Consider the following 14263-nt stretch of genomic DNA (forward strand, 5'->3'; position numbering starts at 1 on the left):
GTAGCGTTAGATTCGTATCAAATGACGCAGTGAGTGTCCCGCTTTACTGTAATAGGATTCAGTTTAATTTACTTCTAATAAGAAACGAACATCTAAATTGATTACCAGCCTATTAGTTCTGACTGTTTCTTCGACTGATTTACTGACTTACTGATTACCTAGCTGGCTAATTGACCAGCTGGATAGCCGACTGACCAGAGCTCACTCTATGGAATGACTGACATTGATGTTTCAAATTTGCACAGGCAATCACGGAAGCGCCGGCGACGTTCGTCTTGTAGGAGGAGGCTCAGAACGCGAAGGCCGTGTTGAAATTAACCTTGGTGGACGATGGGGTACAGTATGCGATGATTACTGGGATATCAATGATGCCCACGTCGTATGCAATCAGCTGGGCCAAGGTAGAGCAAGAGAGGCCGTCTCGCGAGCCAGGTTTGGACAAGGGTCAGACGATATTCTCCTGGACAATGTTGGCTGCGGAGGATCAGAGTCAAGTCTTATTGAATGCTCAAACATAGGAATAGGACAACACAACTGTGCCCACAGCGAAGATGCAGGTGTCATCTGCATTGGTACGTTAAATGTCAGAATACTACTTATAGTAATATTCCAATGATTAAGTTATACTGTATAAGATTGTAATTATGCAATATCAATCAATCAATTAATCAATAAAGTAATCATTTCTTTTATTTATAAATATTTAATACAAAAGGAAGCCAAGAAAATAGCCAAAGCTAGTCGTGTTTGGAACCCCTACATTCAGACCTATAACTTTTATTGACATCATCACAATCATGATACAGTCAAACAAATTACAAAAAACAGAAAATTATGAGTGTATGTCGGACGTAAAAACATACAACAAAACTTCATCAAATCAACATACAGTAGTTATGCAGTATATAATCTTAAAAGTTATAATTTTCTTAGTACAAAGAATTATTATTTAAGATTAGGCAATGATGATAATGATGATGATGATGATGATAATGATAATATATTTCAATAATAATACAGTATGAATATATCAGTATTTTCTTTATCTTGTATTTTGCAACAGGTCCACAACCTAACTCTCAATTACGACTTGTCGGTGGAGGTAACAGCAACGAAGGGCGAGTTGAAATAAACGTGGATGGAGAGTGGGGCACCGTATGTGATGACTATTGGGACATGAGTGACGCTCGAGTTGTTTGCAGACAATTAGGCAAACCAGAAGCCAGTGATGCACCACAGCGGGCTCGTTTTGGACGAGGGTCTGGACCGATTGTGTTTGATAATGTGCAGTGTGCAGGAACTGAGAGTGATCTTGCACATTGCGCCAACAATGGACGTCGAATACACAATTGCGGTCATCATGAGGATGCCTCTGTTGTTTGTGGAAGTAAGATTAGTGATATAAATAATAATAATAATAATAATAATAATTATACTATTATACTTTGACGCGGGTGCATTAGGATTAATGCCGGCCACTCACTGCGCCTGTCGGCCGACACGATTCTATGTAGAGCGCAACGCCACAACGCGCGCGCAACGGATTGATTTTAATGACGACCCGTTGTTCAGACTGCCACTGAAAATCAGTAGACAACGTTGCATCGTCTATCGATCACGGGGAGTAGCGTTAGATTCGTATCAAATGACGCAGTGAGTGTCCCGCTTTACTGTAATAGGATTCAGTTTAATTTACTTCTAATAAGAAACGAACATCTAAATTGATTACCAGCCTATTAGTTCTGACTGTTTCTTCGACTGATTTACTGACTTACTGATTACCTAGCTGGCTAATTGACCGGCTGGATAGCTGACTGACCAGAGCTCACTATGGAATGACTGACATTGATGTTTCAAATTTGCACAGGAAGCGCCGGCAACGTTCGGCTTGTAGGAGGAGGCTCAGAACGCGAAGGCCGTGTTGAAATTAACCATGGTGGACGATGGGGTACAGTATGCGATGATTACTGGGATATCAATGATGCCCATGTCGTATGCAATCAGCTGGGCCAAGGTAGAGCAAGAGAGGCCGTCTCGCGAGCCAGGTTTGGACAAGGGTCAGGCGATATTCTCCTGGACAATGTTGGCTGCGGAGGATCAGAGTCAAGTCTTATTGAATGCTCAAACATAGGAATAGGACGACACAACTGTGCCCACAGCGAAGATGCAGGTGTCATCTGCATTGGTACGTTAAATGTCAGAATACTACTTATAGTAATATTCCAATGATTAAGTTATACTGTACAAGATTGTAATTATGCAATATCAATCAATCAATTAATCAGCGGGCTCATTTTGGACGAGGGTCTGGACCGATTGTGTTTGATGATGTACACTGTGCAGGAACTGAGAGTGATCTTGCACATTGTGCCAACAATGGACGTCGAATACACAATTGCGGTCATCATGAGGATGCCTCTGTTGTTTGTGGAAGTAAGATTAGTGATGTAAATAATAATAATAATAATAATAATAATAAAATCATCATTTTCACCTTTTTAATACAATATTTTAATCCTTTTGTTTTCATTTTAGGGAGATGAAACTGGGGATGGTTATGCGGCTAAATATCTCTTCGCTGCCTGCTACCTTATACTGAAATTGGACCGTACAATGACGAACGTATTAAAATAATTAAACTAAAATTCAGTATAAATCTGGGATTCTTTTGGGTGATTATTCTTTATCTGTCTAATAAAATGATAAAAGGTTTCCTCTGCAAATCATTTTCTTGTGACTTTTTCAAATTTGTGTGCGGAAAAATGTTTAAAAAGTGCTCTCCTTGTCACTAATCCTTAATTCTACATGCGTGAGCATGTGCTACCATAAAATCATAGGTAATCATATAAGTATTTAAGCCTCTTCAAATAATAAGGCAATATCACAAGAAACGACAGATCATGTAAGAACCGCTGGATCCAAAAAAGCAGAAGTATAAGTAGAAGAAGATCGAATCGTAGGTTTTGGTATGGTACTTGGTGACAAAGAAATGCTTGAGAGGTTGAACGGAGATGGCGAGATGTAGTATATGTCAGGAAACAATGAACGCAAATATGGTGGTTTAGTCATGATGATTACGACAGACATAGGAATCCCTCAAGGAAACTCAGTCAAGTAATAAAATGAAATTACACCCGTGAACATTCATACACAAGCACAAACACACTAATTACTAAAACATCTGAAAGAGCAGTTAAACAATCATTCAACAAACATGCAATACACAGATGATATATGATGCATCAGCAACGCAAGTTAGGAAAACAAAAAAGGTCGTAATTGATGAATTTAATAAGAAATCTCATGACAAATGAGAGCAAAACAGAAAAATGCAACATATCGTATTTGAATAAACGCCCCCTAAAGCTTCATAAAAGCCCCCTAAATGACTGTAAACATAATAATATTAGTACACTGTTTTCAAAGAGACACAGTATTTAATTTTTTTTTCACAATATTCACATTCATGTTGTGTCCCTTCTGTGTGCATCTGTATATGTTTTTCAAATTCACTGTTGAGCTCAAATTTCTTTCCACAATGTTTACATTGAAATTGCACATCTTCTGTTTTGATTCCCAAATGTGTTTTTAAAGTAACTAAATCAAACTTTTCTCTACAATGTTCACATTTATATTCTCTTGTCTTTTCTGCAAAGTTCCTTAGAACCACCCTGTCCATTTACTTTTAATTCATTAAATTCAGTCACATTTTTCTCCTCGGTGTTTTGGTCAGCAGACATTTTACAAATGTTCATTTTATTTATTTCTTTCTACTTTTGAGTTTCCATACAGTAATAAACAATGGTAAAATTTATCAATTTCTTATCAAATGGACTTCTTGGCAAAGCTGTGAAAATCCTTCCAGCACCCTAAAAATAAAAAAATAAAATATTGACCTATCATTTAGTCTTGATAATATCATATTGCTGGCAGGCCTCTGTACTATGTGCAGGGTCAATTATTAAACTACCTCCTGGTAATACTGTACTATACAAACTGTACAGTATCCGACCATTTTGATCGCGGTGTTTTGGTTATGCTCCCCCTTATTTTATTTCCAAAATGGAGAGGGCCTCCCAAATCCGCTACTGGTGGTATTGCTTTTTGGTGGAATTTTCTCATCAATATCAAAGCTTATAATTATTGTCTCATAACTACTCCCTGTTTAAATAACCTCCCTTCCTTATGAGAGGCAGATCCAGAATTTTTCAATGGGGGCTTGGGCACAACATTTTTTTTGGTAAGTAGCGATTATTAAATGCATAGCATTGAAATTTTAAAGGTTATAACCAAAACCGGGGCTTGTGCCCCTGTGCCTTCTCCTTGTGTCCCTGTGCCTTCTCCTTGTGTGTGTTAATTTGAATATTAGCGGAGCTGCTTGAATTTGAATAAGAGAAGCTGCGGATCAGAAGTGGATTCACATTAATTATATTTTTTGTCAATGAATCGGCTGGGAATGACTTGTCACTTTTAGCACGTTTGCACCCGAGTTTGCAAGAAACTCTGCAATCGGCAGATGGCCAACAAGCTTACCACCAACACCACCACTAATTCCATCTGCTGTTTTGTAAATACCCACAGCACTCTTGTCTTAAGCCATGCTCTTTGGGTGATTACCTTTTCTGTACCAGAACCATTCGTTCAGTTAGCAGCCTTAATTTTCCCGGGTCTCATAAGTGCTCGCCTACTGTACAGTACTGTATTTCCACATGCACTCTTTCAATTTCCACTAATTCTGTAAGCACCTGGTTTAAGCGCCCCTAAAAAAGGCGCTTATTTGCGCGACTACGGTAGTTTTTTGATAGTTATAGCTACTGTAATTACATATGATGAAAGGTGACTGACTGCTGTAAACCAATTGTCTTTATTAATAAACTGACCACATTCATATGTACAGTAGAATACTGTCTCATCTTTTTCCCATTACAAATTACTATGGTGTATCCTCAGAAATGTTTTGTCTTGTAAAACACAGTATGAAATTAATGAAATTATTAATAAAAATAATTTCTGAAGATTCGTTTAGGGGTGGGGGAGAGAGTAATATTTAATGGGGGTGGGGGAGAGAGTAATATTTAAATGTTTAAATCATTATCAAATGTTGGCCTGAATTTGATAGGTCTGAATTGAAAAAGTCTTCAAAAATTAATAGCTTATATGCTTATGAGATACAAAAAACACCATCAAATTACATTTTGACAGATTATTAATTAGATGTCTGTATCTATGCGTGATCATATTTCAAAATCTGAAAGTCAAGATGCCCTGTATGAGTGTCTAGCGGCTTATTACTTTTTTAAAGTATCTCATTTTGTGTGATCTCATACCCTACAGTACCCCTCCCCTGGCCCGATGGCTCTCACATGGCGCTGCATGCTAAAGTACAACTCTGGCCCTGCCTGTTGGAGGGGGGGGGGGGGTGGTGAACCGTAGCACAGTCACTGGTGCATTCATGGTCGCTCTCCTGTACAGGTACCGGTATGTATCCTTACATGTGTTTTCAAATCAAATTAAATTTCTTTCCACAATGTTCACTGTTGCATATATTAGAAAATTCAATATTAAATGATTGAGGGACAAATGAACATTGATCCTGCAGATTCAAGATTCTTTTATTGTCACTGGTACATAAAATACAAGTAAAATTCGTCTACCCGATTCAAAGAAAAAATTAGTATAAAAGTTAATAAAAATTAATCAAGGACATAAATAAAACAGAAAATACAAAATGATACAATTATTTACAATTATTTACAAGAGTTAGTTACTGAAGTTTATCTATTATTATATGCAGAGTCAATCATTACGTCCTGGTACTACTATACTATTCAAAATGTACGGCTAAGCAAAGCTAGTCACTTGTTGCAAAAATCAATTTTAAGGTTAATACAAGGTTAAACAGTAAAAGTGAGAGCTATAAAATGGTAAAGAATCATTTAAATCTGACATTTCATTATGAAGTTACAGGAGTTTATTAAAACATACTATATTTGAGAAATCAGCTTTTAAAGCCTTAGTCCAGCAGTTTAGGCACAAGTTCTGACCTAATCCTGCACTTTTTGATAAAAGCATGAAACTAGGCACACATCTACTATGACCCATACTAAATATTTTCAGGTAGGGACTGGTATCAACAGGGCCCTCTACAGGCCAGAAATGGTAAATTTAGATTAAAGGTTAGTTTAGTGTTATAAAATAGATTTTAAAAATGTTGATGTCCCAGGATGTTTTTTGATCATTATCTCTAAAATAGGGTTTGCGACTAGTGAATGGTTTGGCTTGTCTTTGCCACAAATGTTGTTTCAACAACATTCATATTCAAATGGGCTTTCACCTTTGTGTATCCATAAATGTTGGCTTAAATTGCTACTACATTCAAAATAGTTTCCTGTGTTTACATTCATATGTTTACTCTCCATGTATCCTTACATGTGTTTTCACAGTGGTATCCTGTTTAAATTTCTTTTCAAAACAGATACAGAGTATCTTTTGTATGTATCCTCAAATGTTGTTTCAACAATGTTCACATTCAAATTTTCTTTCTCTTTTTGTGTATCCTTGAGTGTTGGTTCCATTTAAATTGCTATTACTTTCTCCTCTTCACTCTCCTGTATTCTGTATCCTTAAATGCGTTTTCACGGAGGAAGTTTCTTTCCACAAATAGTTCATGTTTACAGTATATTGAGTCTCTTCTGTATGTATCCTCCAATGCTGCTTCAACAATACTTTGTGTGTCTTAATGTTCTTTTGATTGGCTGGTAAATTTCTTTCCACAATGTTAACATTCATATGGACTCTCTACTGTACTGTATGTATTCTTACATGTTTTTTTAAATCGGTGGGACTACACTGTTTAAATTTATCCCCACAATGTTCACATTCATATGGTGTCTCTCGTGTAGTATTGTAGTATGTACTCTTACATGCATTCTCAAACAGAAACACTGCTTAAGATTCTTTCCACAATGTTCACATTTAAATGGTCTTTCTCTTTTGTGTATTCTTAAATGTTTTAATTGGCTACTAATAAATTTCTTCCCAATGTTCACATCCATATGGCTTTGAAATGGCACATCTGCTTTCATTCTCAAATGTGTTTATAAAAATCAAATTTTTCTCCAAAATGTTCACATTTGTATTCTCTCTTTTTTTTTTTAACTAAGTTTCTTAGAACCACCCTGATCATTTACTTTTAATTCATTGCATTCTGTTACAGTTATTTTCATGTTGTGGTCAGCACACATTTTAAATGATAGATCCAGAGGTTAAAAAAAAAAAAATCAATTAACAATAACATATCAACACTACAGTACAAATTATCATTTTATTTATTTTTGACTTTTGGAAATTCTCCTGTATGTATCTTCAAATGTTGTTTTAAATTATAACTTCTACGTTTCTTTCTACAATGTTCACATTCATATGGTCTCTCTCCTGTATGTATCCTTACATGTTTTCACATGTTTTTTCAAAGCAGTGGACGCTGTTTAAATTTCTTTCCACAATGTTCACATTCAAATGGTCTTTCTCCTGTGTGTATCCTCGAATGTTGTTTCAAGCCAGCTTTTCTATAAAATTTCTTTCCACAATGTTCACATTCATATGGCATCTCTCCTGTATGTGTCTTTAAATGCATTTTCAAACTGCTACGCTGTTTAAATTTCTTTCTGCAATGTTCACATTCAAATAGACTTTTCCTTGTATGTATCCTTATTTAAATGTTCTTTTAATTGGCTACTTCTTTTAAATGTATTTTCATAGTGTTCACATTCATATGATCTTTCTCCTGTATGTTCCATTACATGTCTTTTCAAAGTGGACAATTGTTTAAATTTTTTTCCACAATGTTCACATTTATACTGTATTTTCATGTTGTGGTCAGCACACATTTTAAATGATAGATCCAGAGGTTAAAAAAAAATAAATCAATTAACAATAACATATCAACACTACAGTACAAATTATCATTTTATTTATTTTTGATGTTCTCTTGTATGTATCTTCAAATGTCGTTTAAAATTATAACTTCTACTACATTTCTTTCCACAATGTTCACACTCATATGGAGTCTCTCCTGTATGTATCTTCAAATGTTCTTTTAAATGATTACTACGATTGAATTTCTTTCCGCAATGTTCACATTCATATGGTCTTTCTCCTGTATGTATCTTCAAATGTTGTTTTAAATTATAACTTCTACTACATTTCTTTCCACAATGTTCACACTCATATGGAGTCTCTCCCGTATGTATCCTCAAATGTTGTTTTAAATTATAACTTCTACTACATTTCTTTCCACAATGTTCACACTCGTATAGAGTCTCTCCTGTATGTATCCTAAAATGCTGTTTAAAATGATTACTATTATTGAATTTCTTTCCACAATGTTCACATTCATATGGTCTCTCTCCTGTATGTATCCTTACATGTTTTTTCAAAGTTGCACACTGTTTAAATCTCTTTCCACAATGTTCACATTCATATGGTCTCTCTCCTGTATGTTTTTTTCAAAGTTGCACACTGTTTAAATCTCTTTCCACAATGTTCACATTCATATGGTCTCTCTCCTGTATGTATCCTTACATGTTTTTTCAAAGCAGTGGACTGTTTAAATTTCTTTCCACAATGTTCACACTCATATGGAGTCTCTCCTGTATGTATCCTCAAATGTTCTTTTAAATGATAAATACGATTGAATTTCTTTCCGCAATGTTCACATTCATATGGTCTTTCTCCTGTATGTATCTTCAAATGTTGTTTTAAATTATAACTTCTACTACATTTCTTTCCACAACGTTCACACTCATATGGAGTCTCTCCCATATGTATCTTCAAATGTTGATTTAAATTATAACTTTGATTGAATTTCCTTCCACAATGTTCACATTCATATGGTCTCTCTTCTGTATGTATCTTTACATGTTTTTTCAAAGCAGTGGACCATTTAAATTTCTTTCCACAATGTTCACATTCAAATGGTCTTTCTCCTGTGTGTATCCTCAAATGTTTTTTCAAGCTAACTTTTCTATAACATTTCTTTCCACAGTGTTCAAATTCATATGGCCTCTCTCCTGTATGTGTTTTTAAATGCTTTTTCAAACTGCTACGATTAAATTTCTTTTCACAATGTTCACATTCATATGGTCTCTCTCCTGTATGTGTCTTTAAATGCGTTTTCAAACTGCTATGGTATTTAAATTTCTTTCCACAATATTCACATTCATGTTGTGTCCCTTCTGTGTGCATCTGTATATGTTTTTCAAATTCACGGTTGAGCTCAAATTGTTTTTCACAATGTTTACATTGAAATGGCACATCTTCTGTTTTGATTCCCAAATGTGTTTTTAAAGTAACTAAATCAAACTTTTCCCCACAATGTTCACATTTATATTCTCCCTTGTTTTTTCTGCAAAGTTTCGTAGAACTGCCCTGTTCATTTACTTTTAATTCATTACATTCAGTCACTTTTTCCTCCTCGGTGTTGTGGTCAGTAGACATTTTATATAATGGTTCCAGTGTTTTTCAGGTATCAACACTACAAATTTTGATTTTATTTATTTCTACTTTTCAGATTCCGTACAGTAATAAACAATGGTAAAATTTATCAGTTTCTCATCAAATTGACTTCTTGGCAAAGCTGTGAAAATCCTTATACGACCCTAAAAAAAATATTGAAATATCATTAACTTAGAGTTGATAAATATCATATTAATAATACGTTAGATTTATATCGCTTAACGCCAACAAGGCCTCTAAGACCTTCACATTACTACCCCCGGTCATTGGATTAAACGCCTATGGAACACAAACTCAAGCTCCCTGGGGGAGTTTTCCATAAAGTTGCAGCAGCCACATCAGCACATTTTGGCATTTAACCCTACCAGGTACCCATTTATTCTACTGGGTGGAAAGAAGCAAGCAGATGAAGTGCCCTGCCCAAGGACAAAAGTGAAATGCACAGTGAGGGGATTGAAACCCCAACATCGAGGTTGGAAACCTACTGCACCAAACCGCTTCTGTACTATATGCAGGGTCAATCATTACGTCCTGTTACTACTATACTATACAAACTGCACGGCAGAGACAAAGACAAGCCAATCACTCGTCGCAAAAATAAATGTTAAGGTTAATACTGTACAAGGTTAAGCAGTAAAATGAGAGCTATAAAATAGTAGAAGAATCATTAAATCTAACATTTTGTTATGAAGTTACAGGAGTTTAAACATACAGCTGTTAAAAAAACAATATTTGAGAAATCAGCATTTAAAGTTTTAGTCCAGCAGTTTAGGCACAAATTTTGGCCCAATCGTGCACTTTTTGATAAGAATGAAACTTCGCACACATGTACTTTGACCCATACTAAATATTTTCAGGTATGGACACGCATCAACAGCACCCTCTATAGGCCAGAAATGGTAAATTTAGATATATAAAGGTTAGTTTAGTGTAATAAAAGATTTTTAAAATGCTGATTTCCAAGGATGTTTTGGTCATTATCTCAAAAAAGGGTTTGCAACGAGTGAATGGTTTGGCTTGCCCTTGCCACAAATGTTGTTTCAACAACATTCATATTCAAATGGTCTTTCTCTTTTGTTTATCCATAAATGTTGGTTTAAATTGCTACTACAATTAAATTAGTTTCCAGTGTTTACATTCATATGTTTGCCCTCTTTTAATTATCCTTACATGTGTTTTCACAGCGGTATACTGTTTAAATTTCTTTTCAAAACAGTTCACATTTATACATAGTATCTTTTGTATGTATCCTCCAATGTTGCTTCAAAAATGTTCACATTCAAATTGTCTTTCTCTTTTGTGTATCCTTGAATGTTGGTTCCATTTAAATTGCTATTACTTTCAAATTTCTTTGTGTTTACTTTTACTGTATATATGGTCGCTCTCCTGTACTCAGTGTCTTTACATGCGCTTTCACAGAAGTACATTGTTTAAGTTTCTTTCCACAAATAGTTTAAGTTTACAGTATATTGAGTCTCTTCTGTATGTATCCTCAAATGTTGCTTCAACAATACTTTGTGTATCTTAATGTTCTTTTGATTGGCTGGTAAATATTTACTTTTGGAAATTCTCCTGTATGTATCTTCAAATGTTGTTTTAAATTATAACTTCTACGTTTCTTTCTACAATGTTCACAATCATATGGAGTCTCTCCTGTATGTATCCTCAAAAGCTGTTTTAAATGATTACTACGATTGAATTTCTTCCCACAATGTTCACATTCATATGGTCTCTCTCCTGTATGTATCCTTACATGTTTTCTAAAAGCAGTGGAATGGTTGAATTTCTTTCCACAATGTTCACATTCATATGGAGTCTCTCCTGTATGTATCCTTACATGTGCTTTCAAAGCAGGGGACTGTTTACATTTCTTTCCACAATTTTTACATTCATACTGTATGGTCTCTCTCCTGTATGTATCCTTACATATTTTTACATGTTTTTTCAAAGCAGTGGACGCTGTTTAAATTTCTTTCCACAATGTTCACATTCAAATGGTCTTTCTCCTGTGTGTATCCTCGAATGTTGTTTCAAGCCAGCTTTTCTATAAAATTTCTTTCCACAATGTTCACATTCATATGGCATCTCTCCTGTATGTGTCTTTAAATGCATTTTCAAACTGCTACGCTGTTTAAATTTCTTTCTGCAATGTTCACATTCAAACAGACTTTCCCTTGTATGTATCCTTATTTAAATGTTCTTTTAATTGGCTACTTCTTTTAAATGTATTTTCACAGTGTTCACATTTATATGATCTTTCTCCTGTATGTTCCATTACATGTCTTTTCAAAGTGGACAATTGTTTAAATTTTTTTCCACAATGTTCACATTTATACTGTATGGCGTCTCTTTGGTATGTATTCTTACATGTGATTTCAAAGATGAACACTGCGTAAATTTTTTTCCACAATGTTCACATTCATATGGCATCTCCTTGATGTATCCTTACATGTTTTTTCAAAGTTGCACACTGTTTATATTTCTTTCCACAATATTCACATTTATAAGGTCTTTCTCCTGTATGTACCCTCAAATGTTGTGTTAAATGACTACTTCTATAAAATTTCTTTCCACAATGTTCACATTCAAATGGTCTTTCTCCTGTGTGTATCCTCAAATGTTGTTTCAAGCCAGCTTTTCTATGAAATTTCTTTCCACAATGTTCACATTCATATGGCCTCTCTCCTGTATGTGTCTTTAAATGCGTTTTCAAACTGCTACGCTGTTTAAATTTCTTTCTGCAATGTTCACATTCAAACAGGCTTTCTCCTGTATGTATCCTTAAATGTTCTTTTAATTGTCTATTACTTTTAAATGTATTTTCACAGTGTTCACATTTATATGGTCTTTCTCCTGTATGTTCAATTACATGTCTTTTCAAAGTGGACAATTGTTTAAATTTTTTTCCACAATGTTCACATTCATATGGCGTCTCTTTGGTATGTATTCTTACATGTTTTTTCAAAGTTGCACACTGTTTAAATCTCTTTCCACAATATTCACATTTATAAGGTCTTTTTCTTGCATGTACCCACAAATGTTGTGTTAAATTACTACTTTTATAAAATTTCTTTCCACAATGTTCACATTCATATGGCCTCTTTCCTGTATGTGTCCTTACATGCGTTTTCAAAGTGCTACGCCGTTTAAATTTCTTTCTGCAACGTTCACATTCAAATGGGCTTTCTCCTGTATGTATCCTCAAATGTTGTTTTAAATCACTGCTTCTATTAAATTTCTTTTCACAATGTTCACATTCATATGGTCCCTCTCCAGCATGCAACATTAAATGGGTTTTAAAAGAACCATGGTATTTCAATTTCTTTCCACAATATTCACATTCATGTTGTGTCCCTTCTGTGTGCATCTGTATATGTTTTTCAAATTCACTGTTGAGCTCAAATTGTTTTTCACAATGTTTACATTGAAATGGCACATCTTCTGTTTTGATTCCCAAATGTGTTTTTAAAGTAACTAAATCAAATTTTTCTCCACAATGTTCACATTTATATATTCTCTCCTCCTTATTTTTTTCACCAAGTTTAATAGAACCACCCTGTTTATTTACTTTTAATTCACTTAATTCTGTAACATTTTTCTTTGTGTTGTGGTCAGCAGACATTTTTAATGATAGTTCCAGAGTTTAAAAAAAATAAATAAACATATCAACACTACAAATTATCGTTTTATTTATTTTTTACTTTTGGAAGTTCAATACATTAACAATAGTTCAATTAATTTTATGTGAATTTCTCTTCAAATGAACTTCTTGGCAAAGCTGTGAAAACCTTGTAGCATCCTAAAAAAAAAAAAATAAATATACTGTATTGAATTATCATTTGATAAATATAATGATATTGAAGATTACACACAGTGTCAATACCAACCTCGTAGTACACACTGTACAAGCCCTTTGATTTTCATCTATAGGCCCTATCCAGGATGAGTGCATACTCATCACCTCCTCCCCACGCACACACACACACACAAAATCCAAAAAAGGTCTATACAGTAGAGAATGTACTGTGATGAATGTATTTTTTTTTATATGCCCTGTTTACCAAACCTACTGCACATAGGGATGTACAGTAGTCTACTGTAGGCCTCGAGTCAACGCAACTCAATGAACCCAGTGGCGTATCTGGGGATTGGGGGGGGGGCGCCTTCCAATTCCAGATGTACCCCCAAAAAAATTACATGATGGTAGGCCTAGAGTACAGGTAGTAGGCGATTGTTTAATTACCAAAACACACAGCAATTGCTGATTGAATTTCTAGGCCTAGTGTAGGCTAGGTAGGACCAGACCCCTTTTGAAAGCACTGTGCCTACATCCGAAACCACGGCTACTCCAACATGTAAAATTCCAGACCCTTTCGAGTCCCGGCACTTCAGGGACAAAACTATGCGTACGTCCCCTTCTCAGCCCCTACTAATGCCCCGCTATGGTCCAGGTTCCCGGGGAGGGGGGGGGGGTGGATTACAGTTGACAAGTACATTTGTGGATTGTATTTTTCAGGCATTATATGTTGTATATATTCATTTATAAGACATTTATTAGTTTCCATTAGCCTATGTACCGTACATATACAGATGATCTTGCAAATCATCCAAAATGCCATTGAAAAATTGTTCGATTTTAGATAAAATTTGACTTACAGATTGTTAATTAAAGCAATGGAAAACACCAATTTGGAATGTAAAGTAAGTTCAACATAGAAACTATTCGACTTTGGCAAGTTTAACTGTA

At 34.9% G+C, this 14263-nt stretch overlaps 2 protein-coding genes across 5 annotated transcripts in view; one reads left to right on the top strand and one right to left on the bottom strand.

The window, feature by feature from the left end:
- The window catches only part of LOC117107050 (antigen WC1.1-like), a 23874-nt gene extending 21151 nt beyond the window's left edge, over window positions 1-2723 (top strand). Inside the window, exons 22-25 of the mRNA XM_033248573.1 lie at window positions 246-572; window positions 1064-1387; window positions 1868-2185; window positions 2536-2723. Coding sequence (XP_033104464.1) covers window positions 246-572; window positions 1064-1387; window positions 1868-2185; window positions 2536-2543 — 977 coding nt within the window. The 3' untranslated portion in view covers window positions 2544-2723. The remainder of the gene's footprint in view (window positions 1-245; window positions 573-1063; window positions 1388-1867; window positions 2186-2535) is intronic.
- A 2940-nt stretch (window positions 2724-5663) lies between these two features.
- Window positions 5664-14263, bottom strand: part of LOC117107018 (zinc finger protein 501-like) — a 10677-nt gene continuing 2077 nt past the window's right edge. Inside the window, exons 1-4 of one of the 4 annotated variants that reach the window (XM_033248532.1) lie at window positions 10687-11241; window positions 8574-9659; window positions 7872-8500; window positions 5664-7226 (exon numbers count right to left, since the gene is read on the bottom strand). In XM_033248532.1, coding sequence (XP_033104423.1) covers window positions 7974-8500; window positions 8574-9498 — 1452 coding nt within the window. In that variant the 5' untranslated portion in view covers window positions 9499-9659; window positions 10687-11241 and the 3' untranslated portion in view covers window positions 5664-7226; window positions 7872-7973. Of the gene's footprint in view, window positions 7675-7871; window positions 8501-8573; window positions 9660-10686; window positions 11242-11498; window positions 11667-11955; window positions 14245-14263 lie in introns of those variants that run through there. The other 3 variants (XM_033248533.1, XM_033248531.1, XM_033248534.1) reach the window with 3 other exon arrangements.

Source organism: Anneissia japonica, unplaced genomic scaffold, assembly GCF_011630105.1.
Source record: "Anneissia japonica isolate Jap-2015-1 unplaced genomic scaffold, ASM1163010v1 scaffold9291_len582782_cov165, whole genome shotgun sequence".
Taxonomy (NCBI): domain Eukaryota; kingdom Metazoa; phylum Echinodermata; class Crinoidea; order Comatulida; family Comatulidae; genus Anneissia; species Anneissia japonica.